General features: G+C 37.7%; 1 protein-coding gene across 4 annotated transcripts in view; it reads right to left on the bottom strand.

Annotated features, from left to right (window-relative positions):
* The window catches only part of DOCK4 (dedicator of cytokinesis 4), a 246,519-nt gene that overhangs the window by 154,088 nt on the left and 64,472 nt on the right, over nucleotides 1-27,959 (bottom strand). For all 4 annotated transcript variants that reach the window (XM_032182910.1, XM_032182929.1, XM_032182919.1 and 1 more), the window contains exons 2-5: nucleotides 8,815-8,898; nucleotides 7,797-7,837; nucleotides 5,330-5,385; nucleotides 3,350-3,446 (exon numbers count right to left, since the gene is read on the bottom strand). In XM_032182910.1, the coding sequence (XP_032038801.1) occupies nucleotides 3,350-3,446; nucleotides 5,330-5,385; nucleotides 7,797-7,837; nucleotides 8,815-8,898 (278 nt within the window). The remainder of the gene's footprint in view (nucleotides 1-3,349; nucleotides 3,447-5,329; nucleotides 5,386-7,796; nucleotides 7,838-8,814; nucleotides 8,899-27,959) is intronic.

Genomic DNA, 27,959 nt, shown 5'->3' with positions numbered 1-27,959 from the left:
AATCTCTTCCAGACAGTTCTGCTTCATCTAACTGTGAAACAGACAAAATTATGTGAATATGAATAAACCACATCCTCCTACTCTAATTATATTCCAGTTAAGGACATAAGACATTTCCCATAATGGTTTCCTTCCACACAGCAGAAGTTTGTTTAACTCTTCCTTCATTGACCATAGGTAGTTTTAATTAATATAATTTTCTAAGAAAATTCAGTTTGAGGAAACTATTGCAACCTCTGTTAAACGGCACATCACACAGACTGAAAAAAAAGTCTAGCAGACTTGTTATGCTTACTCTTGCCAAAAAGAAAACAAAAAACAAACAAAAGCCCTCATTTCCCTTTTACTTCTTCCTATGAAAAGAATGACGTAAAAATGAAATTCAACTAATTTTGCTGCATAATTGACACAAAAAGCTAAAATTCACTTAGAAGCTGCATTACTCTCTGTCAATAAGTGTTATATTCCAAGGGCTGTGACAAACTCTGCTGTTTGACAAATTTGCTCTTTTTATTTCATATTCATTCACTTCATTCATCAGCTCACTAAAGTGGGCATTGATTTATTATTTCCTTTGGTTGTCTGGAAAAAAACAAAATCAGTGTATTTTGAATACACAATAGTAACACCAGTGAAGAAAAAAGGAATTGGCTTCAGTAAGAAAAATAGGGATATGTGACCTTTATAAGTAAAACAAAACAAAACAAACAAACAAACAAAAAAGACAAAAAAAAAGACAAAAAAAAAAAAGACAAGACTTTATGGGAATGTTACAGCGAACTAGGCTGACAGCATGTGCTCATGATTTTCCACCAGATAAAGATTTAATTTTTCAGTAAAAAAAAATAAACAAATCCAATAAATACTAATTCAGGTGCATCTTTGTTTTCAGTATGTGATGACAAGCTCTACTGAAGTAAATTATTCAGCTGAATACAAAAGACATGGTAGTATTTAAGAACACCATTAAGCTCAAAATAGCATTTTCAAGAAAGCATCTTTTTTTTCCAAAGATTTAGAATTTGTCTAAGTTGTTTGCATCTCAAGGTGCTGAGTGGCTCTGCAAGCAAATGCACGTGCCTTACAGATATAGTTATCTACAGAAGCAGATCATGGATTTGCTCCTTTTGCACTAATGTACTTGCTACATAAAGCACATAAAGCAAATACTTGCTACATAAAGTACATAAAGCAATCACACTTGGATGTGCTTCACACATTTGGGAAAACTACTTCCCATTGTAATCTAGAGAACTTTCAATCATGCTTTGAAGCTCATCTCAAGGAACAGTTCACACTGCTTAATTACAATTTCACTGACAAGTCTAAATTGACACTGTGTAACTTAGAATCCAGCAGAAACAAATATGGGATTTTGTAGATTCTTGTACAAAAACTTTCACTAAACAAATCAGCAACTGTACCCACTGCAGGTTTCAGAAAGGTCACCTGGTTCTGAATATCCTCTCTGAACACATTCCCTACAATCATCTCTAACAAACTGGTTACTGGAGCAAACTGGTTACTTTTAGACCATCCTGAATTATATGAGCCACACTTTTTGCTTCTTTTGAGTAGCTGAAGCAGCTGCTTTATGAGCAGAAATGCAGATAACAGATAAGCTTCTCACAATTTAAGTCATAGTTATCACCTAAGCAATGAGTTAAGACCAGGAGTTGGAGGTTTTAACTATGGGGAAATGCAAGCAGATCAAGGGAATGCAAGGACACACGTTTTGATTACATTTGATGTGTGCACATTGTGTCAAGTCCAAACCATGGTTTGGTTCTAATGTAGCAGATTAGAAGGTCAAATGTTAAGAACTGAAGACAATCACAATGCAAATCACAGTGTAAAACAAGTTTTAATGGGGGCAACACTTTGAATATTTTAGTTAAACCTTTAAAGATAATTTCAATGGGAAAAACTTTCAAAAGGGAAAGTTTAAAAAAAAAAAAAAGAAAAAGCTGTGAACAGATGAAATAGACGTAGCTATGGAAAAAGGAAACATACTAATTATTATGAGTTAGATCATGTGTATGAAAAAAAAAAAAAAGAGAAGATGCTAAATGATCAGAGAAGGCAAATTTCAGTCAGAATAGAGAGATTAAGTGGATTTCTTTCTGTGTGTTGTAAGTATACCAATAATTTCTACCCATGGTGGCAGACAATTAAGAGATGCAAATGATAGAATTTTTCACAATGAAAAAGATGAAAAAATCCCTTTATAGTGGGACATCCTGTAGTTGTATTGAAAGCATGCAGTATGAATCAAATATGTATACATTAAAATGTATACATAACAAGAAATGAAAGAACAAGGGAAAGTATACATTAATTGCCACCTTAAATGTGATTTAACTCAAGCAAGGAGAAGAAACAAACTGGTCTGAAGAAGTCAGGAAGAGGGAGAAAGGATCATATCCCCAAAACACCCATTCAAGGAAAACAAGAGAACTGTGAGAAGTGGGACTTCTGCTTAAGGCTTATGAAGTGTGAGACAAACTCATAAGACAGAATCCATTTCTAAAGTGTGTAGCAGATAAGTCCAAAATCAGTTTGTCACTGATTAATCAAGAACAGCTCCCTGCCTCCCTCATCAGTGAGGACTCAACAACTGGAATCCTCTGATCTCTGTGTCATATACAAGAGATCCTTGCCAAATAACACGGACATGTCTTGGTGCTTCTGAATGTGTGGATGTGAGAGAGGTCTTAAACACAAGAGATAAATCTATGAAAAAGTGAGTACGAATCACAAATCTTAGATCTTAGGCTTAGAGATTTTCTGTAACTCACAATTTAATGTCACTTGAACAACAGCTTGCCCAAAAATGCATTTCTTTTAATATAATGTTTCTTAATAAAGTTTTCTAAATCTTTTCTTCTTTTCCTTCTGTATGCGTATATATATTCTGATCACTCGCCTGTGAAAAACATCCATCTACCTTATATCAATACACTGGATCTGATAGTATAATCTATATATACAACATATATTATATTGTACATTTACAATTGTATATACACAATGTCAAGAATTCTTCCATCTCATTTCTGAATTTTATCATTTTTGAAGTTATATTAAAACAAGAGGAAAAGCCTTTTTGACTTACTTACTGACTGGGACTAGATGAGCAGAAAACCATTAATGCCAAGTTGTAAAAAAAAAAAACACTGAAAAAACGAACAATTAAATAAATCCAAAGGGAAAAGAAAATCCCAAATTGTCCGCTACCTTTAAACTTATTTTTCCCTTTCTTCCTCCAGTGAGAATATTTATATTTTATCAACGTGTCTGGTCTTTTGAGTTAGTATTCAACCAAAGTAACATTATTCAGGGTACTTGCCACATAGAGTTGTTTCCACATCGTTCCCCAGTCTCTTAAGGTTGATGTCATTTCTGTAATAACCGAATCTTCAGTTGGAATAACCATTTCAAATTGTCTGTAATATGCAGAAGAACACATGATATTACAAAAGCATTACAAATCACATTACAATTACTAACGTAAAGACTACCTCCTGCCAACAGCAATGTCTGTTAAACTAAATGGGAATTCCTTCAACCCTGAAGACTTTTTACTTATACATTTTGTTTAATCCCCATGGAAAGTCTTGGTTCTGAAGAAGTCAAGGAAAGCATTTTACTATGAGATAAGCACATCAAACAGTACTTTTATGTCAAAGTAATTCCCATTGTTTTCAAAGGGATCTTGCTTAGACTGCATACAAGTGACTGTTGCCACTCTTTTCTAATACGTATGTTTATAGAAATAAGAAAAAAAAATGTCACTCCTTCGGCTGAAAGAGGATATAAAAATCAAAATAAAATTTAGTACAGTGTGAGGGAGTTCTTTACTATTTGATGCTGGCCAAGAAAAACACAGGTTGGCTTGGTCCATACCAAAGTCTTAAGTCCACCATCACTTTACACACCACTTTGTTCTCACACACAGTACGTTTCAAAGGTCTGCACTCATGCCTGGAGTACCTTTCTCATGATATAATTTCTCTTTTATTGAATTAACATAATAACATGAGAGCCCCCAGTCCTGATACACTGTACAGTACAGAGAATGAATGAGAAACACCAATTACAGAAGAAAATAGAAGCAACAAAGACTGAACTCCCTGAAAGCATTGTCATGTTATCTCTTAACAAAAATTATTCCATCCTTAAGGTTTGTCATATTGTGACAGTTTACAGCAACCTTATTTCACTGAACCTACAGTTTTATCTACAAGTGCTTTCAAAGCAAATATGATCCTAGGGCATAACAAACCATGGGTGGATTGAAATCCATAGCAAATAAAACGGAAATCTCCAGAATGTGACTCCTATTTACACCTACGTGAATGAGTCTTTTTAATATTTATTTAAATAGATGTAACAGTCTTTATGATTATTTTTTGCCAGTCATGAAACCTTCATCTTTTACATACTCACTCATTCAAGCCCCCAAATCAAGGTCACCTACATTTGATGATTCATTCTCCATCTAATTTGATAAGAACTGTCTTAATTTAAAGAAGTCTCAAATTGTCATGTATCAATTCCCTATTAATATATCTAAGTAAATGACACAATGTGAACATTCTCAAAGTATGTAAACCTGGAAAGAGTTGTACTGAATTAGCATCACTGACAAATATACAAGTGATACTTTCAAGGTAAGTATTACTTCTCAAAAAAAAAAAAAAACCAACAAACACTGTTTCTTTAACCAATTGTTCCAATTTTATTAGCTCTTCTAAAAATGAAGTGAGATCAGTCATTGTCAAGAATAAATAGTGGCTCTTCATCATATGAAGGAAAGAATAAAGGGAAAAAACATCTTTTTTTTTTTTTTTTTTTTTTTTTTTTTTTACAATGTTAATGAAATCTTCTGCTTTTGTATTGATACATTATTATAACAGATTTTTGTAAAACGCCAGCTGTCTGCCATGGTGCAGCTGATGTCCTTAAAGAAAAGAACTACTAATCTTAAACAGCAGGTTAATAGCAAGCTAGAATAACTTTTATTCTAATTAAGGCAATAACTTTTTTTTCAAGGCAAATTCAATAATGGGAAGCAGAAATGTGATCATTTTCTCTTTATTCTGATATTCCCAGTTGCACTGCATGTCTTCAGAGAATATACCACTCCAATTTTATCACTGTGCAGGAGTATCAGGTTAGCTAAAGATAACCATTTCAAATCCTGAGGCAGTAAGCTTGAGCTATTACAATATAATCAAATAATATCTTCTTTATCATATATGCAAAAGATCTTTGGTATAAGTAACTGACCATGTTTAAATATTTGAATCCAGAACATTTCACCTACCCTTTGTTCTTAACACATGCATTTTTCAAGTGAATGTAGTTGGATGGAAATATACCCTGAAAAACAAAATAGGTTATATAGTTAAATAGTTAAAATAGTTTAAAAAAAAAAATCCCCCTAAATGAGTTTGGAGAGTAATCTTAAAGTACCATTTAATATGCAAACACATGCTGAATTAAAAGTCCTCTAAATAATTACCAAGAAGCATACACAGAAAAAGAATGCAATCTATACCCAGTACAGATCTAAAGGAAATGGAAATGCCTTCAGCAGAGTTTTAATCCTTCAATATTTACGAAAATTAGAAGATAAACTTGTAGAACATGAAGAAGATTGCTTGACAGCTCACTTATCCTAGATGATTTATTAATCATTCCAACACATACTAAAACTGACCAATTTTGTGAGGTAACTTCTTATCAACAGGATCTCAAAAACAGTATCTTTAATACAGATTTGCAAAATAAATAGAGATAATGAAGCTCACTAAAAATAAATACAGTTAAATTCATAAATGAAGTTAACAAAGTCAAAATAAAGTTTTATTTGAGAGCTATTGTGCCATGCAGTACACCTGAAAGGTGTGATAGATGCCTACCAAAGAGCCTCAGTGTTGAGACAAGAGTGGTCCTTTTTAGTTATTTAAGGGCTCTCCACTGTTCTTGTGCATGAAAAGCATTGCCACAACACTCGTAGTGCTCTTATATTGCACTAACCTTCATAAATCATAGTGGTAAGCAAAATGAAGCAATTAACCTTCCAACTTCTGACTCAGAAAATAATACACTACAGCTAGCTACACAATGCAGTGAAGGAAAATACATATATGTGCTCCTTTATAGCATGCACAGCTACATACAGCTTTCCTTTTTGATCATGCCCTGTTTTCTTACCACAGACTCCAACTTTGGACCTTTGACAAAAAGGTTATCTACTAAGTATGTCAAGTGCCCTTGCGAATGCTCCTTCTCAGCAATGTGATGTAGCTCCGGAGAGATCTCCCAAGGACAGCAAGATGTGCAGCCTTGGCATTTGTAACGATGTGCCAGAAAACAGGATATGCACCTGCAGCTACAGTAGACCAGCTGCCACAAATAATTTCTCTGAGTGTCCAAGCTGGCAGAATAACAAGGGAAGAATCTTGATGGTGCAATACCAACAATAAGCTGACTTACAGGGTGCTCTTACTTTACTTTTGGAGAGACTCCCTTCAAAACTCCAATTCGGAAAACTGCATTCATTTCCACTATGAAAGTACAAAATACATTTCTCGGTTCTTCACACATCAAATCATGTTTAGAAAACCTATTCATAACTTGTATCAACACATTTGACAGACCACAAAGCAACATTGACAGCAAGCATGTGGTGAGAATTGCAACAAAAGACGAAGAAGATACGATAACAAATCTCAACTGCTCATGTCTTATAAATCAAATCGTAATATATATCAATGAGATCAAAGTAGTAAACATCGGATTAGACACTGTGGCTCAATTTATTGCTCACATTGACCTTCCACATAAAGCAAAGCAAATTTATGTGAACAGACTGCAGGCCTAGGGACAAAAGGCCTTGTATGATTGGAGCCCCTAGAAACTTTTGATATTAATACATTATATATCCTACTTTGCAGCTGAAGGGGCTTGGAAATAGAGAGGGAAAAAAATAATAAGCTTACAATGTGAGTTAAAGGAACAACAGCTGATTTTTCTTCAATGACATGACTAAAACTAAAAATTCTAGTACTGTGTGAATGGGAAAAAAAAATAGTTTCCCGTATGAAAAGCAAAGTCTTCACAGTGATAGAGGCAGGTTGACAGGGAAGATTAGGAAAACAGACAATCAAGATAGGAAAAGCTTAAACACAGTCAAGATGAACAAATGCTGAAGAAAATAAACGTATGAATTTAATAATATTTCATGTCTGAATGCAACAAAAAACAGTGGAATCTGGTTTAGAGTACTATCAACTATAATCCTATGGAAACTGAAGACTACACACCAAAGAAGAATAAAATGAATCACATATTTTAGATGGAAATAGATTTATTTTATTCAATTGATATGCTGCATATGGCCCCTATATATTATCTGTCTCCACTGGCTGTTCTAAATTAATACATAACATCAAGAAAATAGGCACAGTGTAATTAACTTTTCTAGCGTTATTTATAATTCATATCCTCAATAGTCATTTCCCATTAACTTAGCCTCTAAAAAACAGAAATGAAAGGAAATTTGCCAGAACCTCAGGTTTATAAAGTGCATCATCCAAATACACAGGAGCATTTCAGAAGTGTAATCCATGTCCAAATCTAATTCATGCAATATCAATAAAATACTTAACTGTAAGCTCCAGTTTTCTTTTAAAAGTAAATATCATATACTTACATGGAGACTGTAAACTTTTATAAAGTAAATACACATTTTTGCCAAAGAACGCAAAACTGAAATTGATCTTTACCTTAATGTTGGGGTTTTTTAAGGCAAATCCTCTGTACCATCCTGCAGAGAAAGAACATTTTGTTTTTTAAAGTATGCAAATCATTTCCATATGTAAAACAGATTTAATTTTTCCCTTTTGGACAGATATAACTATTCACTGTGCTGGCAGACTGCACTCATTTAGAGGACTTTCTACACAATGAAAGGTATTTTGTATATACCAGCTCATATTCAGGTGACTTAATTCACACATATTTTCAGGAATGACTCTCTAAACCTGTATCAACAAAAGGTACTGTGCAAAAGGGGTAATGGTTTCATATTCATTGTAAACATTTACAGATAATCTTTGGACTTCACAATCCGAATCTATCAACCACATTACTATATAAGATTTATAATATACCCAATTCAAAATAATGTATCTTACACCTTTTGTAAGAAAATTTCTTACAGCAAGATTAACAGTATATAATCCCAACATGAAACCACAAAAGTACCTACATTATCTTAAATGAACAAAAAGTCATAATAGCAGATAAACTTCAGGTGATGAAATAAGGGAACAGATTATGAAAAAATTGCATCTTTATTTCTTTTATAGTAGTAACGGTCATTTTCTAAAACCGTTTTAGTGTTCTGTAACTTAGAACAGAGGCAGAGGAGAATTTTTACATTGCTGCTTTTAAACTTCTGACTTCAAATGAATATGAAAGGGTCCTGATAGCAGTCAGACTTCCCCAGGAAATACCCAGAAAGCAGAGGAATCACAATGAGAACTCCTTGCTCTTTTAACTGTTATCTTCTGTGAAGTTTTATTAAACAAGGAGATTAAATAAAAAAAGATGAATGACAAATAAATTATGACAGGAATTAGAACTCATTAGAACTGTGGAAAAAAATGGAGACTAGAATTTGTTGTATTGTTGACTTTAAAAAAGATGTGTTCATTTAAGAAAATAAATGAATAGTAATTGGGTTCAAATCAACAGTATAGGAGCCTTCTTTACCACTGGAAGTCCAGCCTGTGAACTCACCATCACATTTCTCTAATATCTGAACGGTGTCTCCAATCTCCAGTGATAGGCCATGGGGGACTGTCCCTCGAAAACCAGCTATTACTGAAAGAGACAGGACGTTTAAATTAGTAAGATATAACTTGGGGTTGTTCTTTAATAAAAACAGTATACTAACAGGGGTAGTTAAGTGTTAATACTGAAACCATGAGCTGTACAAAGAACCAGAGGTTAAGCCACTGTTATGAGCAGAATATTTAAAACATTGAATTTGGAAAAAAAAAAAAAAAAAAAGAAACACTTGCAGACCTACTATGCATGAATTGAAAGCTTGTACTGGAGAAGGCTGCCAGCTAGTCTACTACCCATAACTACCCTCAAGGACAGAAACTGTTTTATTCCAAATGTTCCCACTAACACATAGCTGCCCTCAGATGTCTGCATGCAGAAAGCACCAATATTTTTGTTGCCATCTGTACCAGCGACTTGTCACAAAAGGGAAGACTTATTTCTCAGAAGTTTAATGGATGCTGTAGACCCAACACTTTATATAATCCCAGCTGAGGAAATGCTTAGGGGGTGGGGAATAGTAAGGCATGCTACAAAGCAGGCTGTTTGTTGAAATCCTTTGGCATGCATTGCTCCCCCCAGCCTTGCTGGCCAGGGAAGTTGGGCAGAAGCTGGGGCAGGAGCTGCACACGTGGACCTCCCGTACTGGACACACCAAGGGCCGCGGAAACAAAGCACCCACCGGGTCACACAGTGACTTTTCCATATACTTAAAACAGTCATGAGTTAAGTCTTACATTGTTAGTGCTAAAAAAAAAAAAAAAGCCAGCTGATATTTTGTTGTTTTTGTTCAGAACCAACACGTAATACCCAAAAGCTGCTCAAAAAGCTCACTCCTACATATGCTAAGAATCCATCAATGTGCTGGATAATTACTGAGCTTCTCAACCCCCTGCTTGTTGTACCTGAAATTCTGAATTAAAATGCTGCCTAATTCAGGCCATGACACCAAGCAATAGTGATTTTGATTCTCTGAATTGCAACATTATATTGAAGCTTATTTTTCAAGTTGAAGAGGAACATGGCTTTCTACCAATATCAGCGGGACGTGATACAGAAAATCACTCAATGACCAAACAGATGTCTTGCTGCTATCAAATACCTATCAATCTAGGTAGGATAACACAAATCTTACAGCAAAGTAAAACAAAACAAACAAAAAAAGCAAACAAACAAAAATCAAAACCAACTCAGGGGCATGCGAATAAATCTTCATATATAAAAGCAAAAAGGAACCCCCCTGGGTACAGCTGTGCATATCAAGTACCTACTCTTCCACCAAGGGAAATGCAACATCTGGAATGACAAAAATCCATGTTAGCAGCCCGTCAACTGTCTGGAGTCTGGCCCGCCACGGGCAGTGACTGCACTTGCTCAAAAGGCAATGTCAGCCACCCTCCTGCTCTTGTCACGATGCTCCTCAGAGGCAGCGGCAGACATCAGCTGTCAGCAGCCACGGAAATTTAAAATTCCTTTGTGAATCTTTGCCAGAAAATTCCAGATTTTAGGTGTGAAATAACAGGTTATGTTTTGTACTGTAGGCCGATGCACCCCACGATGTGATGCACCCCACGATGTCTGGGGAAAACGCCTGATTTTGATGTTATGCCCATTTGGAAATGCAGTGTGAAATTTGTTTCATCACTAAGTGTAAATAATGCCAACTGTGCAAATCTCCCATCGTGAATGTATGTAGCTTAGGCATTTGTGGAAACAAAAGCTACTAAAAAAAATTATCTCCCTTCAAGCTGTTTGAGGCACTATTTTTTTAAAATATCATCACAGGAATAAATTACACAGCTGTAAAATCAGCAGCAATTTCTAAGGAATTCTTCTTCGCATGCTGAGATACATGTATTTAAAAGCACAAACCAAATCTTGTCCTTGGATGTACATACAACTTCTATGTGCCTTTTGTGACAGTGGATAAATCCTTCTTCCACGCTTCTGCTGTTTGGCAAGTTGTTTGGCTAAACTTTGTGCTCCTTGGAAATTCTCTAAACAAAACATTACCTCCTTTTCTAAAAGGCAAAGAAGTACATTTTTGCCAAATCTTTCTTCAGAATTTGTCAGTCATTGCAGAATCACCACTGTTTGTAATCCATGGTCCTTACTTAACCCTTTGAAAACAGCCTGCCAGACTGTGTCTGAGTCATCCCAAAAAGTTTGAAGTGACCACAACTTGCACTAAATTTATTTATTTTATTTTTTTTTTTTTCCAAGGCACATGTACTGAATAATCTACATTCAGTTTAATGCTGCTCCTACTCTACAGGTATTTATATGGAAACAAAATACCCTAAGACTGAAATAAAAAGAGCTGCTCCAGTTCTCCCATCGCAATCAAGTACACCATTTTTAGAGGGTTAGTCGCTAGAAAGCATTTTTACATCAAAAAAGTTTGTCTAAGAATTGAATAATAAGAATTTTTCAATTAATTCTTACACAAATACCTAAAAGTGAAAACAGCTTACTATGAGCAGATATATATTAAAAAAGTCAATAAAATGTGTATCTGAATCCCTCTGTGGCACAGGAATGACAAGTGTCATCTGGTCAGCTTTCCAGTCTGCTAGAGGTAAAAGTGGATTATGAAGTCTGCCAGAATAGCTCCTACAGAAGTACAGCAATTGAAATAAAATTAAAGAATTTGCAGAACTAGCATGCAAACAAAATCCTTGTGTCTTATTATACTTCTGAGATGTCTTATTTTTAAATTCCACGCAGTAAAAAGAATGACTATTTTTTTCCTTAAGAGCCAGCATATCCTGTGACATTGTTATGATCTAACTTTGCTGTGACATTCGGGTTTTATTACTTAGTTACTAGATCTGTTAAAGATATATTTTTTTCTCTTTTTTTTCTGAAGAGAAGTTTCAAAAAAAAAAAAAAAAAAACACTTTTAAGACAGAAAAAGATTGAAATCTGACACAGTAAAAAATAGCCAGAATTCATTTTAGAGCTTGTATGGAAGACAAAATTGTATCTTGAAATATCCTCTAGAAAGATAACCTGCAGAGTATCAGAAAAAGAAAAGGAAGAAAGAAAAAAATGAGGGCATCACCTGCACCACGAAGGCAGCGCCGTCACCCCATCCACTTGCAGATTTCTGGCAGGAGTCTAACAGAGGTCTCGCAGCCAGGTCAGGCTCAAAACAGGCAGACCGGCATCTTTAGCAATGCCACTCAAAACAAATGAAAAGGGCACTGCAGAGCAGCAGAGAATGTAAGGCAAGGCAGAGGAATCCACAGATGAATTGCTCTGTGTAGAGCAAGCAACTCATCACAGAAATGGTTCCTTGGCTAACTAATTATGTTCAGACCTGGGACCAAGACAGGAGGTGGCTATTCGTGTCTTTTGAGTTTATCTGTGGTGTACATACATATGCAGAACAGAGGAAGGATAATGATGTCCTGGGAGGAGGTAGCCTCAGTTCTACTGGAGGAGATCCTGGGGTTCAGCAATTCGGCTGGGGCACAGGATTATTATCACAGCCCAGCTGTGATACGGGTTTGATGGACCAAGCCTCTTGCCCTTTCCTCCAGTGGCCACATTGTTCTGCAACACTTTTCAGGTGTTTTTTAATTTTCTCTTGTAGTAGTATGTATATAATTAACCACGGTGCAGTGATGTGGTTGAAGGTGTTCCTAACCTAGCTCCAGAGAGCAGTGTGCATTCACCATCCTCACAGAACTGGACTTTTTATATACACAGCATTCACCGAAGCACGTGCACCAAATCCACACCATTTTCATTGTCACAATGACAACATCTGGTGTGGTTATTGCCTCCTCTCGCCCCCCTTGCAACTGGAGAGCAGAGACCTTACACAAGGAGGGTGGGCAGGAGATAGATAGGAAATCCCCTCTGCATACAGCTCCCCTCCCAGTCCCTGTAGGAGTGCTGTCCGCACGCACAGGCACAGGAAGCTGTGCATCACAAGCACTTACACCTACATTCATTTTGTCATTGTAGTACCTGAAGGTCCTTCACATTTCCTGTTTGTGTTTCAGGCCCAGGCGCGGTGATTGATGCCCTCTTTGATCACCCCTCAGCCACAGGAGAAAGAGGAAATGTGAAACTCCAGAATAAAGGTTTGCAGGAGGATATATTCCCAGAAGGAGGTTTGAAACTGAGTTCAAATACAACAGCTAACTTGGAACTATTAAGTATTTTCTTGCTGCCAAAGGGTACTCAGAGGATAAGTCAGCAAAGCAACCTAGGACACAAAATCCCAGTCCACACAGAAGGTGAAACCATACAGTGAGATCTACAGTGATATGAAACATTAAAGAAGCTCTGGGATTAAGGCAAAGATCAGAGTATCTGTGGTATTACAGGTGCAATGCATCCTGTTTTGAAACAACCCATTTGCTTGAGAGCTGTGGAGAGAGAACTGGCCATCTCGCACAGGGTCTTTGCTTTTGGGTTAAGTTTCTTATCTGTGATATATTGCTAAAAAACATCCAAAATGTCATCCTTAATATTTTTCTTCCGCAAAGGTCAATAAAACAGAGTGAGTTCAATCAGGAGCATGATAAGAAATATTACAGAACATCTTGATGAGTTTCTCACAACTTTTTCACTGTGAACTACTGGAATGAGATTTCAAGTCTTAACCTTCACATCAGACCATTGTCCCAATTAGGAAAACGAGGAGAGAGAAGGACTAATCTGATGGAGCTTATGTTTAGCTTCTCAAAAGAAACTTTCCCTTTCATCTCTTTCATTATCTAAGTCACTGCCTGTCTGTGCTCCCTGTTGGGCAGCTGTGAGATACAGGCCCCTGGCCTATAAACAGATCAATCCAAGCCCAAGGTCTTAATTAAAGCCTAAATGAAGTTCTTTGGTGCAAGACCCTTCTGCTCTTTTACAGAACAGAATTGCTGTTCTGAAAAATACAAGAAGATTTATTTTTTTTTTCCAGTGACAACTACTGCACTGAAATCCTACAGGTGAGTTAGCATTACACAGAAGCACTTGAGACTCACCAAGACCACGTTGTGCGTCATGCCTGGCTCAGGTTTTTTATTTATAAAATGAAAATGTTCCCCCCCAAAGGGTGCAATGCAATGTGGTGCTCAAGATGTCCCCTGTCCCAAGCTAACATTAAGCAGGGCTTACATCTCCACCTGCAAAGGCACCGGGAGCAGGGGAGGCGACATCTGCAGCAGTGACCGATACCTCAAAGCTGGGCATCTGTGCCACGACAGCAGGCTTAGGTTCAGGTAATAAAAGACAGTCCTTCATCTGAAGAAAGAGGGGTGGGGGGTAGAAAAATGTAAGTTGCTTTAATCATCACTTTAAAATTACTTGGCCATGTTGTGCACGCTCAGTGGTGGAATCAAAAGCAGACTCCAGTTCAACGCCCCAAGCCATGATGTCCCAGCTACCAGAGAGAGCACAGGAACCACACAGAAATATAAAACACACGGAAATAACTGATTTGGAGGGTGGAAACTGTGTGTCACAGGGGCTGGTTTTGACAGGGAACAAGAAGCTGTGATAGAAAAGGAATTGATCTGCTGGTAGCAGGGGTGGGTGGCCCATTTCCAAGTTTTGCTCGGGGTTACATTCTTAAAATTTTTATGCCTGAAATAACTGGAGACCTGCACATAAGCACTAATGAGGCAGGCACTGTTGTTCCTTTCCTCCTAACAGATGACCAGAAGCTATTATTGATTTCAGATATTATCTGCTATAATTGAAATCAGGTCCTCTCTGTGGCAAAAGCCATTTTTCAAGTTTGTGTTCGGGACTTGAAGTGCTGTTCTTTCGACAGATTGAGAGTTTCAGGTACAACCGCTTCAAGAGGTTTATTTTCAATTCGACACTTGAAAACATATCAGAAAAGCTATAATAAATAAAACCAGGGAGCTTCCAATATTAAAAAGACAGCATAGAGTTCAGCTGGTAAATCCTTTACTGTTCAGTATTTCATTTACGACAAAAAATGGAGCTTGTTTTTATGCAGCCCTTTAAGTGATGAGTAATGACAGATATGTACATATGGAGAGCAAACACAATACAAATCTGGCAATGTAAGCAGCTGCAGAAAATGCAACATTAAAGAGAGCACATCATCAAAGCAGGCATTAAATGAAATCAAGAAGTCAGACCAACATCTCTGCTCAGGATTCTGTCTGCAAAGTCATCCAGATGCTGCTGACCAGTGGCAAGCACCACAGGCAGCCAGCGGCACAGCTCTCAGCATCTCGTGTCTCCTGAGCCAGCCATGATTGTTCTGTGTTCGACAGCTATCAATGAATCTGTGTAACTAGGCTATGAATGCCTTGTAATGTTGGTGCCCACAAACTGCCCTGGAAGTGAACTTTCCACTTCAAATAAGGCTCAGGAAAAAAAGAAATCTTCCTTTTATTTCATACCTGCCACTTACAATTTCGTTTCACGTCCCCTTGTTCTTAGGGGAAAGTTTGAGCAAGCCTTCTCTTGTCACCTTCTCTGCTCTTTTCTCCAAACCATTCCTTAGCTGTGTCTTTTCCAGGATGTAGTTTTTTTCTCCCCAAAAGAAGCCGAGGTACCTTTTCAGATTTCTAAATAGGCAGAATTGTTGCAAGCATAAGCACAACTCAGGCGTATAACGTTGTTAATGCTGAATGGCCAAAGCTTACCGTCCCAGGCCACCGCATGCACTCAGCTTTGCCTGCATACGGATTGATCTGGACGGAGTGCTGGTAGCACAGCTCCACGCTCACGCTTCTATTACACGGGTTAATTCAGGCGTCTGTTCAGTAATGCACTGTGCTGCCTCCAGATACCCTAGGAGGCTTGCTGCTAACCAGAAACAAGCTAATGAAGGCAATGGCAGAAAAGCAGAGAGGGGGAAAAAAGAAATCAATCTAACCTCTCCTCGATAGAGACAATACCCATGTTAGTCTCAATAACAGAAGTGATCCTCAAATCTCCTGCAGGTCACTGAGGACAAGAACCCTTAAATTTATATTGACGTGAAAGAGTGTGAGCTCTCTCTCCTGTATGCCCACCACAATTAAAAGGATCAAACACACAGCTCAGATGCTGACAGCCCGAGGCTCCTGAGCCATGCGTGGCTCCTGAATATCTCAAGTGCTGCTCAAGTGCAGCGTTCACCTGTTCTTCAGAGATGAGTGCTTGTGTGGCATATTCCTAATAGGAATACTTATCGAACAACTATTTATGAAAATACCTCGTGGAACTTCAAAAATCATTAAAAAGTTTCTAGCAATGTCCAAGCTATGAAAATACTACGTAAGTAGAACCACGAACCTTTCCATACGCCCGTTCTTCACTTGTCTGAAAAACAAAGCCAGCATCCAACATTCCTGCTGCTGCTGGCACTACACTAGCTATTTGCACAGACAAGGCAAATACCAAGGCTGAAGTACACAAAGAGCTGTAGCAGAGCGCACCCAACCTGTTCTGGTCTCAACATTTAAATTCAGCAAGGTAATCTCTTTCAAATCCCTGATTACAATGCTGCCAAAACCCATAGGACTATTCTAATATAGATAATCAGTTTAGTGTGCCTGTCTGAGCGTTTGTCAAGCCCTGCTCATCCTGCATCTCAGCTTCAGGGAGGAACTTTATCACCTGGTTCAATAGCAGCTCCCCCAACATCTGCAAAAGCTTTTGCTAACTCTTTCCTTTAGGTACCTTAGATATTAAGCACTGTATCTTAGGAAAAAGCACTAAAAATAACAAGTGGTGGCTTCCTGGGGCACCTACCTGCTGTTGAGGATGGCTGCCTGCCTAGAATACCCAGAGTAATTGAGTGCACACCACCAGAGTACCTATCCTTGCAGGTATGAGATTTCACTAATTGTTTTCCTTCTTCAATCAAATATGAGTTAAGCATTTCTTGAGCTCCTACCGCCTCTTACTATGTCTACATTTTGACTCTGCTAAGAGCACTTTCTTGTTATGCATTAGTTCTGGAAATGGAAATTTAACAGTAAAAAGAAAATAAAATTAGCAGGTCTGTACACATCTAGAAAACCTAGTGCACTTTGGAGTCTATGAGTAGATGATACTGCTCCTCACTATCAGATTTCCTTTAAGACTTTCCTTCTTTGAAGAGAAGAAATGTCAATGTAAAACCTGTCTCAGGTATCGCAGTAGAAAGTGAGGTAAACTCAGTACCATAAGGTGTAGATGTCATGCATTCAATCGTATTACAGGACTGAACACAATACAGGAGCTATGCTACGTGCAGTGAGACCATCTGGTCTCACAGCTCTCTAATACTGTCTCTAGAGCCACAGATGCAGTATCGATGCTCTTAGACTGACATCATGAGCAGTAAGTATGGACAAAGTGTCAGCAACAACTTAAAAATCCAGCTGAAAGAACAAAGCAGAACATGGAAAAAAAGTAGATTATGTTAAAGATGACATTGTCTATGAGGACAACCTTCTTCAGATAAAAATAACTGTTACTATGACTTTCATTATGACTAAGTATTTCCAAAGTATTAAGTCTTTCCAAGTAACTTCTTTTTTTTTAAGGTTGTTAAGTAATTGCCTTAATTTTCAATATCATCGTCAAAGAAGAGTTATTGCTATGTAACTTTAACTTGAAAAAGTCTTCGGGTTTTGTTTACAGCTTTTGGGGAACCAAAATTTCCAATTAAAATCAAATAAACCACCCGTTTCTTCTCTCTCGCTTTTTTTTTTTTTTTTCTTTTTTTCATTTGGGAACTTTCTGTAGGTGTCAGATAGAGAAAAAATGTTAATGTGTGGACGGGAGAAGCACAAGAGCATCTGAGGTCCAACAAAGTCAACAAAGCCCTGGAAGCACAGTAACCAGGTCTCATCATGACTCTTCGGTGTATTTTGGGCCTCATTAAAGCATGATGTGGTGCTCACTAAAACCTCCAGAAAGTTAAATTTAAAAGACTCAAAGTTGCACATGATTTCAAATCCAGATCCATGGTGATATTCTTGCATATGCCAGAAGGTTTGCTGGCTACCTCTCACATCCCCACACAGACAGCACAAAATGAAGGGTGTTTCACGTAATTATAGGCTCAGGAGACACTTCCAAGAAAGCATGTAACTTTTTTCAAAATAACCCTAAGGTGTTTATTTAAAGCAGGCCTTGAATAGCTGAGTGCATCCTTACAATTTTGTGCTGATTTAATCCAAGTACACTGGGTCTGGTCCAAAGCCTAATGACCAGCATTTCCCTATTCTCCTCTTCTGTCCCCAAAAGCATTATAGCCTGGCATTCTGCCCTGAATTTAGTGTCCATAATTTCACATATTTTAAGAAGCTTCATATACTGCCATACAAATCCAAGTTCAAAAGAGCTGTAGTCTTGTGAACTGTAAAGAAAACCAGTCTGCGGTGCTAGCTGCACCATCATTCTTCAGCAGCTATCAGAGACTTCCAAGGAGAACACAGTCAGACAACAGTACAGTAGCTGAAAAACTCCATGTGTTTGGTATAAAAGATTTTGGCAAACTAGACCACTTTCCCCTTAAAATTTCAATGTTTACTCCTATTCAAGTAATGAGTGACTTTCAAGGAGGCCAACAAAAGCAGAGCATAAGGTTTCTTCACTAATAAAATAGAGACAGGCCATCTATCTTCTGCAGTACATTTTTTATAACAGACAGGTCCATCAAATGCCATTATAGATAAAACACTGTCCAATTTTCTTTTATTTCCTTCGTAAGAACAGTGCTTAACTCCATACTTGACCTGCCATCAGCAAGACAACAACAATAAAATCAACACCCTACGCAGTTTTAGTGCCAATGTTTTTCAGTGTGTCTCATATCATTATACTGCAGACAAGCGTCAGTCTCTTGGTAATCTGTATTTCTCTGACATTCAATCATTTCATTATAAATTTATTTTAAACACCGTAATTTTATCACTAAGAGTTCTGTTAATTTTGAGTTTTATAACTCAAATTATTCTGCTTTGGTAAGGTGTAGCCTTAACCACATTGTTACTTATGATGCACATTTATTAAATGCCAGTCTTTTGCTTTACGTCAAAAATTATCAGAATATGGTTCTAATTATTAGTAGTCATTTCCTCAGTAATAAAACAAAACCCCTAAAAACTTATGCAATAAGCACATTGTGTAATTTAGTTAGCAGTAAAAATAAACAAAACCCAAAGATTTTTGTGCAGTTGTGAGCTGCTGTAGACTGCCATACAGATCAGCCAGTTATATGTAGATGTGAACTTAATAGCAGAAAACCTCTTGAAAAGTTGGTCTGTTTGCAAGGTGTGGAAGTGCATCTAGGTAAGTGCATCTAAGGAAGACGATGATTACAAATCACTTACAAGTACTCTGGTGCATTTTATTTATTTATTTATTTTTATTCTTAGATGAAGTAGAACTTTCTTGATCTATTGTATTTGAGACGCATTTCAAATATACTGGAAATGACTGGTGAAGCAAAACTACTTTCTCCTCCTAAAATCTTCAGAAACTGCTGAACTAAAGAAGTTTAAACACCCCACTCTGGTTTTAAGCTGGTTTAATGGTTGGAAATAACCATTTCACTTTTCAGCCTGACTTCAATCGTTGAGCCAGCAGAACTCAGTGTAGTTAGCCCTGACAAGTTTCATCACTAATCTCCATAAAGTTAAAACTACATGGACATTTAACATAATCCAAAGGGTATCTTAAAATGTACACCCAAAGAGGAAACAACAAATGAATAAACTTACTGTTTTTCTAGTCAAAGTTCCGGAAAAAAAAAAAAAAAAAAAAAATCTATCTGGATATATGCTTTTCACAGTGTCTCTGCAGGCTTCTGATATACTTTCAGAAGAATTATCTCGAAAAATCAGATCCTTCCTGTACTACTTATGTTTGCTTACAAATTACACTTATTACTCCAAAATCATGGGTGATGAGGATTTAGGTTCAGTTGGCTGTTTAGAAAAGTGCACAAGAGTATCCAAAAATTTGTCTGAAAAGAATATGCTGCCAGTTATAGGATAATGAAGATTGTTGCCCAGGGACTGATAGTCTTGTTTGGTGGGAAGGAAGTTATCAGCGGAAATATATGAGCAAACAGCCCTCTTCAAATGTTTATATTACTATTCATTGCTGCATCTGAGCATTATCTTTTTATGTATGAGTACATCAAGATAATTCTTTTGTTTTCAACACTGTTTAACATATTGGGAGAGTCACTAAAAATAACAACCACTACCACAGCTCTCTCCTTCACTCTTCCTCTACAGGTGGCCTAGGGGTATGTTTGGGATACCATGGGTCCAGAAAAACACAGAAAACAGAGAAGTATTTCTAAGAAATCAGTACTGAGAGACTAGTCAAGGTCTTGACAGGTCTCTCTTTGGTCCCAGGCAAACTGGACACAGGTACTCAAGGTGAGGCCGCACCAGCACAGAGTAGAGTGGGACAATCATTTCCCTTGGCCAGCTCATAATGCTGTCCTTGGTGCTTGTTTTTTTTCTTTTATTAAGGAGTTTTCCTATCCCTCTCCAGATGAACAAATCTGCATGACTGTTTTCTGAAACTCTTTAAAAGCAACACAAGCAGCAAAAACTTTACTTCATAAATAAGAAAAATGAACAGAAATGGGTAAAAACACTTTTTGTCAGCCCAGCATCTGCCAGCAGGTTGGTAGCAAAGCTGAAATGAGCTCAGATCAGATTTACAATCTATTGACCATTGTCCATGCCAGTAAGACACATCATGCACTTCCTTTGCACTGAACTTAAGTACAAAACTCAAAGACTTGAAGGAAAAGCAGCTGCCAAGCTCCATGTGAAAGGGGCATGGGTGAGGCAGGGAATGAGGAGAAATGAAAGCCAAGCAAAACCAGCAGCAAAGCCTTCCTGCAAGGCTGCTGCCCTGGAAGGGACCACTCCCAGTGAGGGGCAGCGAGCACAGGAACTCCCAGCCACATATTTTGTCAAGGGAGCCAGCTTACCAGCACAGACAGATGATATAATTATTAAGCTAATTTAAAATCATTCATTTGTTGAAAGGCTGTTTTTCCTTCCTACAGTTAATAGCCTCCTGGGCATCCAGATAGTATAACAGAGGCCCCATAGGATTTATCCAGCATCTGAAGTAGGGAGAGAAAAAAGCTGTGTTTTCGTCCAATGCTTCAAAAAAACTTCTGAAATGAGAACAAGAAAGTCAAGCAGAAGAACTCTTACAAAAAGAGATTCTAGAAATAAGGAGGAAAAATATCACCACCAATACGAAGTTTAACAAGAGCAAGTGCTGGATTCTGTGCCTGGGATGGGCCAACTGTGGATATATATGTACAGGCTGAGAGATGAGAGCCTGGAGAGCAGCCCGGCAGAAAGGGATCTGGGAGCTCTGGTTGACAGCAAGCTGAACACGAGCCAGCAGTGTGCCCTGGCAGCCAGAAGGGCCAAACATACCCTGCGGTACATCAAGCACAGTGCTGCCAGCTGGCTCAGGGAAGGGATTGTCCTGCTCTGTTCTGTGCTGCTGCGGCCTCACCTGGAGTACTGTGGGCAGCTCTGGGCAGCACAGTGTAAGAAGGACATAAAATTATTACAAATATCTGAAGTAGAGCTACGAAGATGGTGAAGGCTCTAGAGGGCAAAACGTATAAGGAGCAGCTGAAGCCACTTGGTCTGTTGAGCCCTGAGCAGAGCAGGCTGAGGGGAGACCTCATGGCGGCCTGCAGCTGCCTCACGAGGGGAGTAGAGGGGCAGGAGCTGAGCTCTGCTCTCTGGGGACAGCGACAGGACCCGAGGGAACGGCATGGAGCTGGGACAGGGGAGGGTCAGGCTGGGGGTTAGGGAAAGGTTCTGCACCCAGAGGGTGGTTGGGCACTGGGACAGGCTGCCCAGGGCAATGGTCATGGCACCCAGCCTGCTAGAGTTCAAGGAGGGTTTGGATAACGCTATCAGACATAGGGTCTGATTTTTGGGTGGTCCTGTGTGGAGTCAGCACAGTCAGAGTGATTCTTGCAGGTCCATTTCAACGCAGGACATTCTATAATTTTTAATGCAAATCAGCATTTTCTAAGTGATAAACTATGGTGATCATACCTTTGATTGTAATGCATGTGGTTAAACAAATTAGTTGGTCAGGAAATGGTGTGGGAACTGATCTTTTCCACTGCACAGCCATCAAGAAAATCGTAACATCTGCCTTCAAAAATTGGTTCCCAATTTATTGGGCTTTTTGCTCCGTTGTTTGATTACCCTTAGACCGAGCATATTAATTCAGAAACTAATTGGCAGGAATAAATCACCCAGATGTCACCACTGTCGATGATAAAAACCAAAACAGTAATTACATACATGACTGTACCATAAAATATCTTGTCAGTGTCCTGTAGTTAATACACAAAATTGCATCATCCACGGAAAAACTAAGGACTGACCATTACAAATTATACACGGTATTCTTCACATAATATTTTCTGCTTTGCTATAGACAGTTCAACATCTCAGAAAACAGATTTATTCCTTAAATAAATGCTGAAAAAATAATTTACCACAACCAAATATCCAGTTTTTCTAGCCTTTGTCTAGAGGATCCTGTACGGGGCATGTCCAACATACCCATGACCCATAATCCATAATCGCAGGTTATTAGGAGATATTTGCCCCCAGAAGCATCCACACTGCGTCTGAGTAATGTGCATTTCCACATCACTGTCTGCACATCATTTCCTAGCACCTCATAGCAAGATGGATTCTTATAATCATAGACTGAGTTGCAGCTGCACAGTGCCACAGGAAAAAAGCAGTTTTTTCCCAAAGGCAATGACAGTGCTCAGAAATCCACTAGGAAGAAAAGAGAAAAAAAGAGAAAGAAAAAAAAAAAAAGTGAAAAAAACAGGGTTCCTGCCAATCTAATCTAACAAAATAATTCTTCCCGAGTCTGGTGATAAAGTGTACCACAGAGGCCGGAGCAAGACACATAGACACATCGGGCAGTCAACTCGGGCATTTTTCCTGTATCAAGAGGACTGCCTCTATCCCATCTCCACCCACTCTATCTCAAAGGTCAATTCCTCAAAGGCTGTAGCTGCCACACCATGGGGAAAACAAAACAAAACAAAACAAAACAAAACAAAACAAAACCACAACACCTTCAATTAAGATACAAGCAAAACTCTGCTTAATCCATCAGCTTGCAGCACGTAGTGAATGAAAATCTGTGTAACATGTTTAAAGCTTACAAAGCTGCAAAGTGTACATAAAAGTAATTGCTGCAGTACCCAGAAGTTCTGCCACTACCTAAGTCCATAAAGAAATCCTCCCTTTGCAAAGTTCTGGTCCCCATTTTTGGAATAAACAGAAAAAACAGAACAGATTCTGGTCAAAGAAAGACAGAAAGGTCATCCAAGGCATGCATCATCTTACTGAACTGACCTTGGAAAAGAAATGTAACTGACAACATAATACAGAGGAATACAAACCACTAAAATAAAGGGAAAACAAACATGTAATTCCTACTCCTCACAGCATAATACCTTAAAGGAATGAATGGCTCAGCAGCAGGTTTAAACTGAACCAAATAATATTTTCACAGAGGCACAATCAAGTTACAGAACATCACTGTCACAGAATGCTGTCAAGGTCGACAATAAAAGGAATTTTAAAAGGGATTACAGATATAGGATGACTTCAGTACAACGGTCCTAATGCAATCTGAGTCTTTGGTAAGGCTCTAACAAGCATGGTTAAATATATATTTCCATTTTTCTTATGCTTCTTCCCAGTAAAAAAATAAATAATAAAATCCCTTAAAAAAATGAACGAGTGTATGTGGCTTGACCCAGCTTGACAACTGTTCAGTTCCTATGCTACACAGCAGTAGTAGCAGTTTCTGATGCCAAGTACAGATTAAGTAGCAATGTATGGATGTTGAAAATAAGTAAATTAGATGATTAGTAGACTGCTAAGATGTTTTGAAATTGAGTGAAATAAGCAAAAGAACTGATGAGATGAATCAGGTGGTATTTCTACGACATGGACTTTTTTTTAAACAGAAGATTTTCAGAAGCACTGAAAAGAATCAGCTGCTGAGTTCCAAGCCAAATGCTGAATCTGAAGATGAATAAGCAGAAGCATACTTTAAAAACAACATTATTTTTCCTTAGACATATCTGGCTTTAAAATAACTCTATTTAGTACTGCATTATTCCCTTCTGCTCTCTCAAAAAATCACATGCCTAAGACCTCTGAATTTAGGTAGCTGGGATATCAAATCAAAAACAGAATCACTGGGAACACCGTGCATGAGTAACCACTGGTTTAGACTTGGATAAGCAGAAGCTTTTGATCCATATCATAATCCTACCCACTAATTAAAACTACTACAGGCACATAAATCATCAGTACCACACCTAACTTGTAACAGGTGTATTCTTCCTAACAAGGAATTGAAGAGAACAAGGCAAGGAAAATGACTTTTTATGGAGTAAGAAAGTATTTGCAACCCAATACAGAGTTAAACCTGTGGAGCAATAGGAAAGTAAGAGGCACACCAAGGCTTGCAACATTGCTTCTAAATTTCTTCAGCAGTTTAAATATAGCATGTTCAATGCATTTATCAAAAATACGCTCTTTATTAACTCTAAAATTACCATCCCAATTAAAAGGGTTTGCTTTTCCACTTTACTAAGATTATCTGAAAGGTCAGCCAACAATTGCTACTCAGCTTGCACTGAAATTCATTAGTTTCAACCAGTAGCAGTGTTAACGGATATGCTAATTACACTCATTTGTGGTTTGGTTACTTGTAGTGCCAGAAGGAGATACCATTATTTGACCAACCTAATCCTATCTAATCCATGAAGGCCTGCATTTAAACCACTGAAGTGTCACAGAAAGGAAATTACACACGAGCAAAATCAGGGAAGTAAAGTCTTACGAATTTTCATACTTGTTTTCTAAAATGTATGGAAATTAGATAATTTTATGCTCTCAGTCTCCAAAAGAATTGAAGGTGTCAAGCATGCCAAAACAGACTATTGTCATTCAAGTACATCTGGTGACATTTGAAGCCTCTATATTTCCGCTAGACACAGGAAGAGACAAACTGCAGGTTTTATTAGAAAATACTTCTACTAGCACTTCACCTTTTCTGAATAAAACGTTAGCTTAAAGATTCTGAAATTGGCTGTGTTTATTTTCATCTGCCCTAATGTTTCTACTTTACCATTTCAATTCTTTCCCCTCCCTTCTTCTAAGGATTGAGAAGATCACCAACCCTGGCACGTAACAAGCAACAACCAGTACAATGAGAGCTCAAACAGCAAAGAGGCGGATGCATTAGAATTAAAACTTAAACTGAAGAGATCTTAAGCTTGTGCCTTTGTGAACGCCCTGTAGTAGTCCCCAGGACACAGAAAGGGCCTGACAGGGTAAATGTGAAGATTGGTCTCCATTACGCTGTAATACTAAACTGATTAATGGACTTACTATAATGTAGGCCAAGTACATGCAGAAATGAGACTAAAATATCATCTTAATGATTCCACCTTGCAACTTGATTTGCCCAGGTAGGTTTTTGAGCTACGATCATACTCCATCAGGACTAGGGATTTACATAAAATATTCAGGGTTGACCTGGTTTCATGAACATTAGTCGTATTTAACATTTGTACACCTGGGATGGGGAAGCAGAATTAGGTGACAGGACAACAATATTCTGGCTTTTATGTTTTAGGGTAGTTTTTTTTTTTTCCTTTAAAAAACAGTTGCCTAGGGACAGGAACCTCAATCCATCCAATTCCCAGAACTTTGATGCCAGTGCCAGCAATAGATGCCCATAGCCCATAGGAGAAGGATCACAGGTCAGCAGGAGAGCCCTTGAAGAGCAGCAGGAAGGAATTGCGGCCATGCCAGCCAGTAAGTCAGCTTCATCAGGGGCCCAACCTAAATGCCTCTGTGACACAAAAATTTTGGCCCAACAAAAACGTTTCCAGTTGGGTTCACCCTGCAATTTCCAAAGTCAAGGTGACTGCCAGAACAGCCAGGGTGAACCTGCAGCTGCCATATTTTGCCCGAAACAATTTAGAAATCCAAAACACACCAAAACAAAACAAACAAAAAATAAAAACCCTAAGAAAAACTAGACTCTGCAGAGGAAAATGAATCAAAGACTTAGCCAAAGGCTTATGATGATGAGAAACTCTGCACTACTTCCACTAAGACAAAAGTGGTGCGGTAAATATAAGTGCTAAAACTAGTGTAGCCTGCAACACAGAATTCACTGCAATTCTTAATCTCATCATAAGACTCTTAAATAGGTCACAGCAAGCTTAACAAAATTTGATAGAAAGCAAAGTAATAGTATGCAAATCACTTTCCTTGCAAAACTTGATACTTCTATTTTTTTCCTTGTGAGTTTGACCAAGACTCAACTATAAAAGGATCCATTCTCTCTGGAAACAAAGGAATATTTAAAACACTTTAAAACCAAGTATTTAATGATGAACTGTGTGCTTTTAGACCACTTCTAACTGATCTAGAATTCCTTCAGTGTTTGTCTCAAGTAGTGATTTACAGCTGCTCAGTATTATCTTAAATGCTATGATTAGAAGGTATTAGAGACTGAATACATTAGATATAAATCCTACTTCAAAACATACATATATTTATAAGGGGTTTTCTTTTTTCTTTTTTTAAGTTACTCTCAGAACTCACTTTTTGGAGAAAATCCAACTTTCACATAGAAATATTTTAGACACATTTTCAATTAAATGATGTACTTCTGCAAGATAAAGAGAGGGAAAAACAGTTATTTCTTTATGAACAACATTTGTAACTAAAATTTATGTCATCCTGTTCATCTGTTTTAATCTTCGTCACATCCTGAAATCTATGCTTACAGGTAAAATAAAGAAAAAAACAAGGCAAGAATGAAAAAAGTTAGCCAAATGTCTGGCTTCTTTACACTACGAACTGCAAGGATTATCCATGTAAAAATTAATGTTGCAGTGACTTTCAGTATTTAATAAGCCTAATGCTTAACATTTATTAGATTGAATAATTAATTGAAAATTGTATCTTAAATTCAGTGAGTTAACTTGGACATTTAGGATACTAGAACGTCAAATTTTATTTTATTTTTTTAACTATGGAGTGCCAACACCTGTGGATAAAATTCTTCATCAAAAGTAAAACTTGTCTATTGAGCTACCAGATCAACTCTTAAATCCAAAATGTATGTTCTGACAGATAGTGATTGTATCTAGGAGTTTTGCTGCCAGATAGAAGCTTTAGTTTTCACCCTGGGAATGTAGTCTTGCAGTCATGATATCATAATGTAAAAGTGAGATACTACTGCATCAACACTGCATTTCAACACGGCACATTAATCTTATTCTAGATTACTATTTCCTAGGAAATATTCTAGCTAATTCCTGCCAAGCAGCATTTAGCATTTTTTCTTAAAAAACAAACAAATAAACAAAAACCCTAAAATAGATTTTGTTTCTTTTACATCTTTACACCCTTCTAAAAAGTAGCACCTTCAGACTTGAGTACTGTACCCTTAATGGACTTTTACAGAAAAAATGCAAAACTAAAATGGCTACAGAAGGGAAAATTATACTGGATATAGTGACTAGGTGAAACCATATATCCTAAAATTGATGTTTTGCTCTCTGCATTATAAAAGCCACTGGGCTCACCTCTCCTGGTGAGTTTTCAGATAGTGATGTTTCAGGTGTTTGCTTTGGGATTGAAGTGGATGTATGTAAGGGTAGGCTTACTTCTTCCAAACCCAAGTGTTGCACCGTAGATATTTAAAGTAAGGTGTCAGAACAGAAGTTCTTAACACTGCCTAATGAGGTTTTAAATATTCAGTGAGTTAAGTGCAATAGCTTAGAGAATCTGTCAAGCTATGCCCACGATATTAATACCAGCTCCAGTTGTACCACGAGTGCTTTCTCCCTTGCTAACAGGTTGGTGACATGTGCTAACCAACTGGCACTTGTGTGGGGAATGTGAATCAAGCATCATTAAACCTTAACGACATCTATCAGTGCAAACAAGACCAAATTTGTTGTAAAGGGAAAGAACTCCTAGACAGAACTGTTTTTGTTAATTATTACTGCAGACTCTTGAAAATCTTGGTCTCAGGTGGGTGGAGAGGGA

This window comes from Aythya fuligula, chromosome 1 (assembly GCF_009819795.1).
Source record: "Aythya fuligula isolate bAytFul2 chromosome 1, bAytFul2.pri, whole genome shotgun sequence".
NCBI classification, from domain to species: domain Eukaryota; kingdom Metazoa; phylum Chordata; class Aves; order Anseriformes; family Anatidae; genus Aythya; species Aythya fuligula.
The sequence above is the reverse complement of the archived record's forward strand: the minus strand, read 5'-3'. Positions and strand labels throughout refer to the sequence as shown.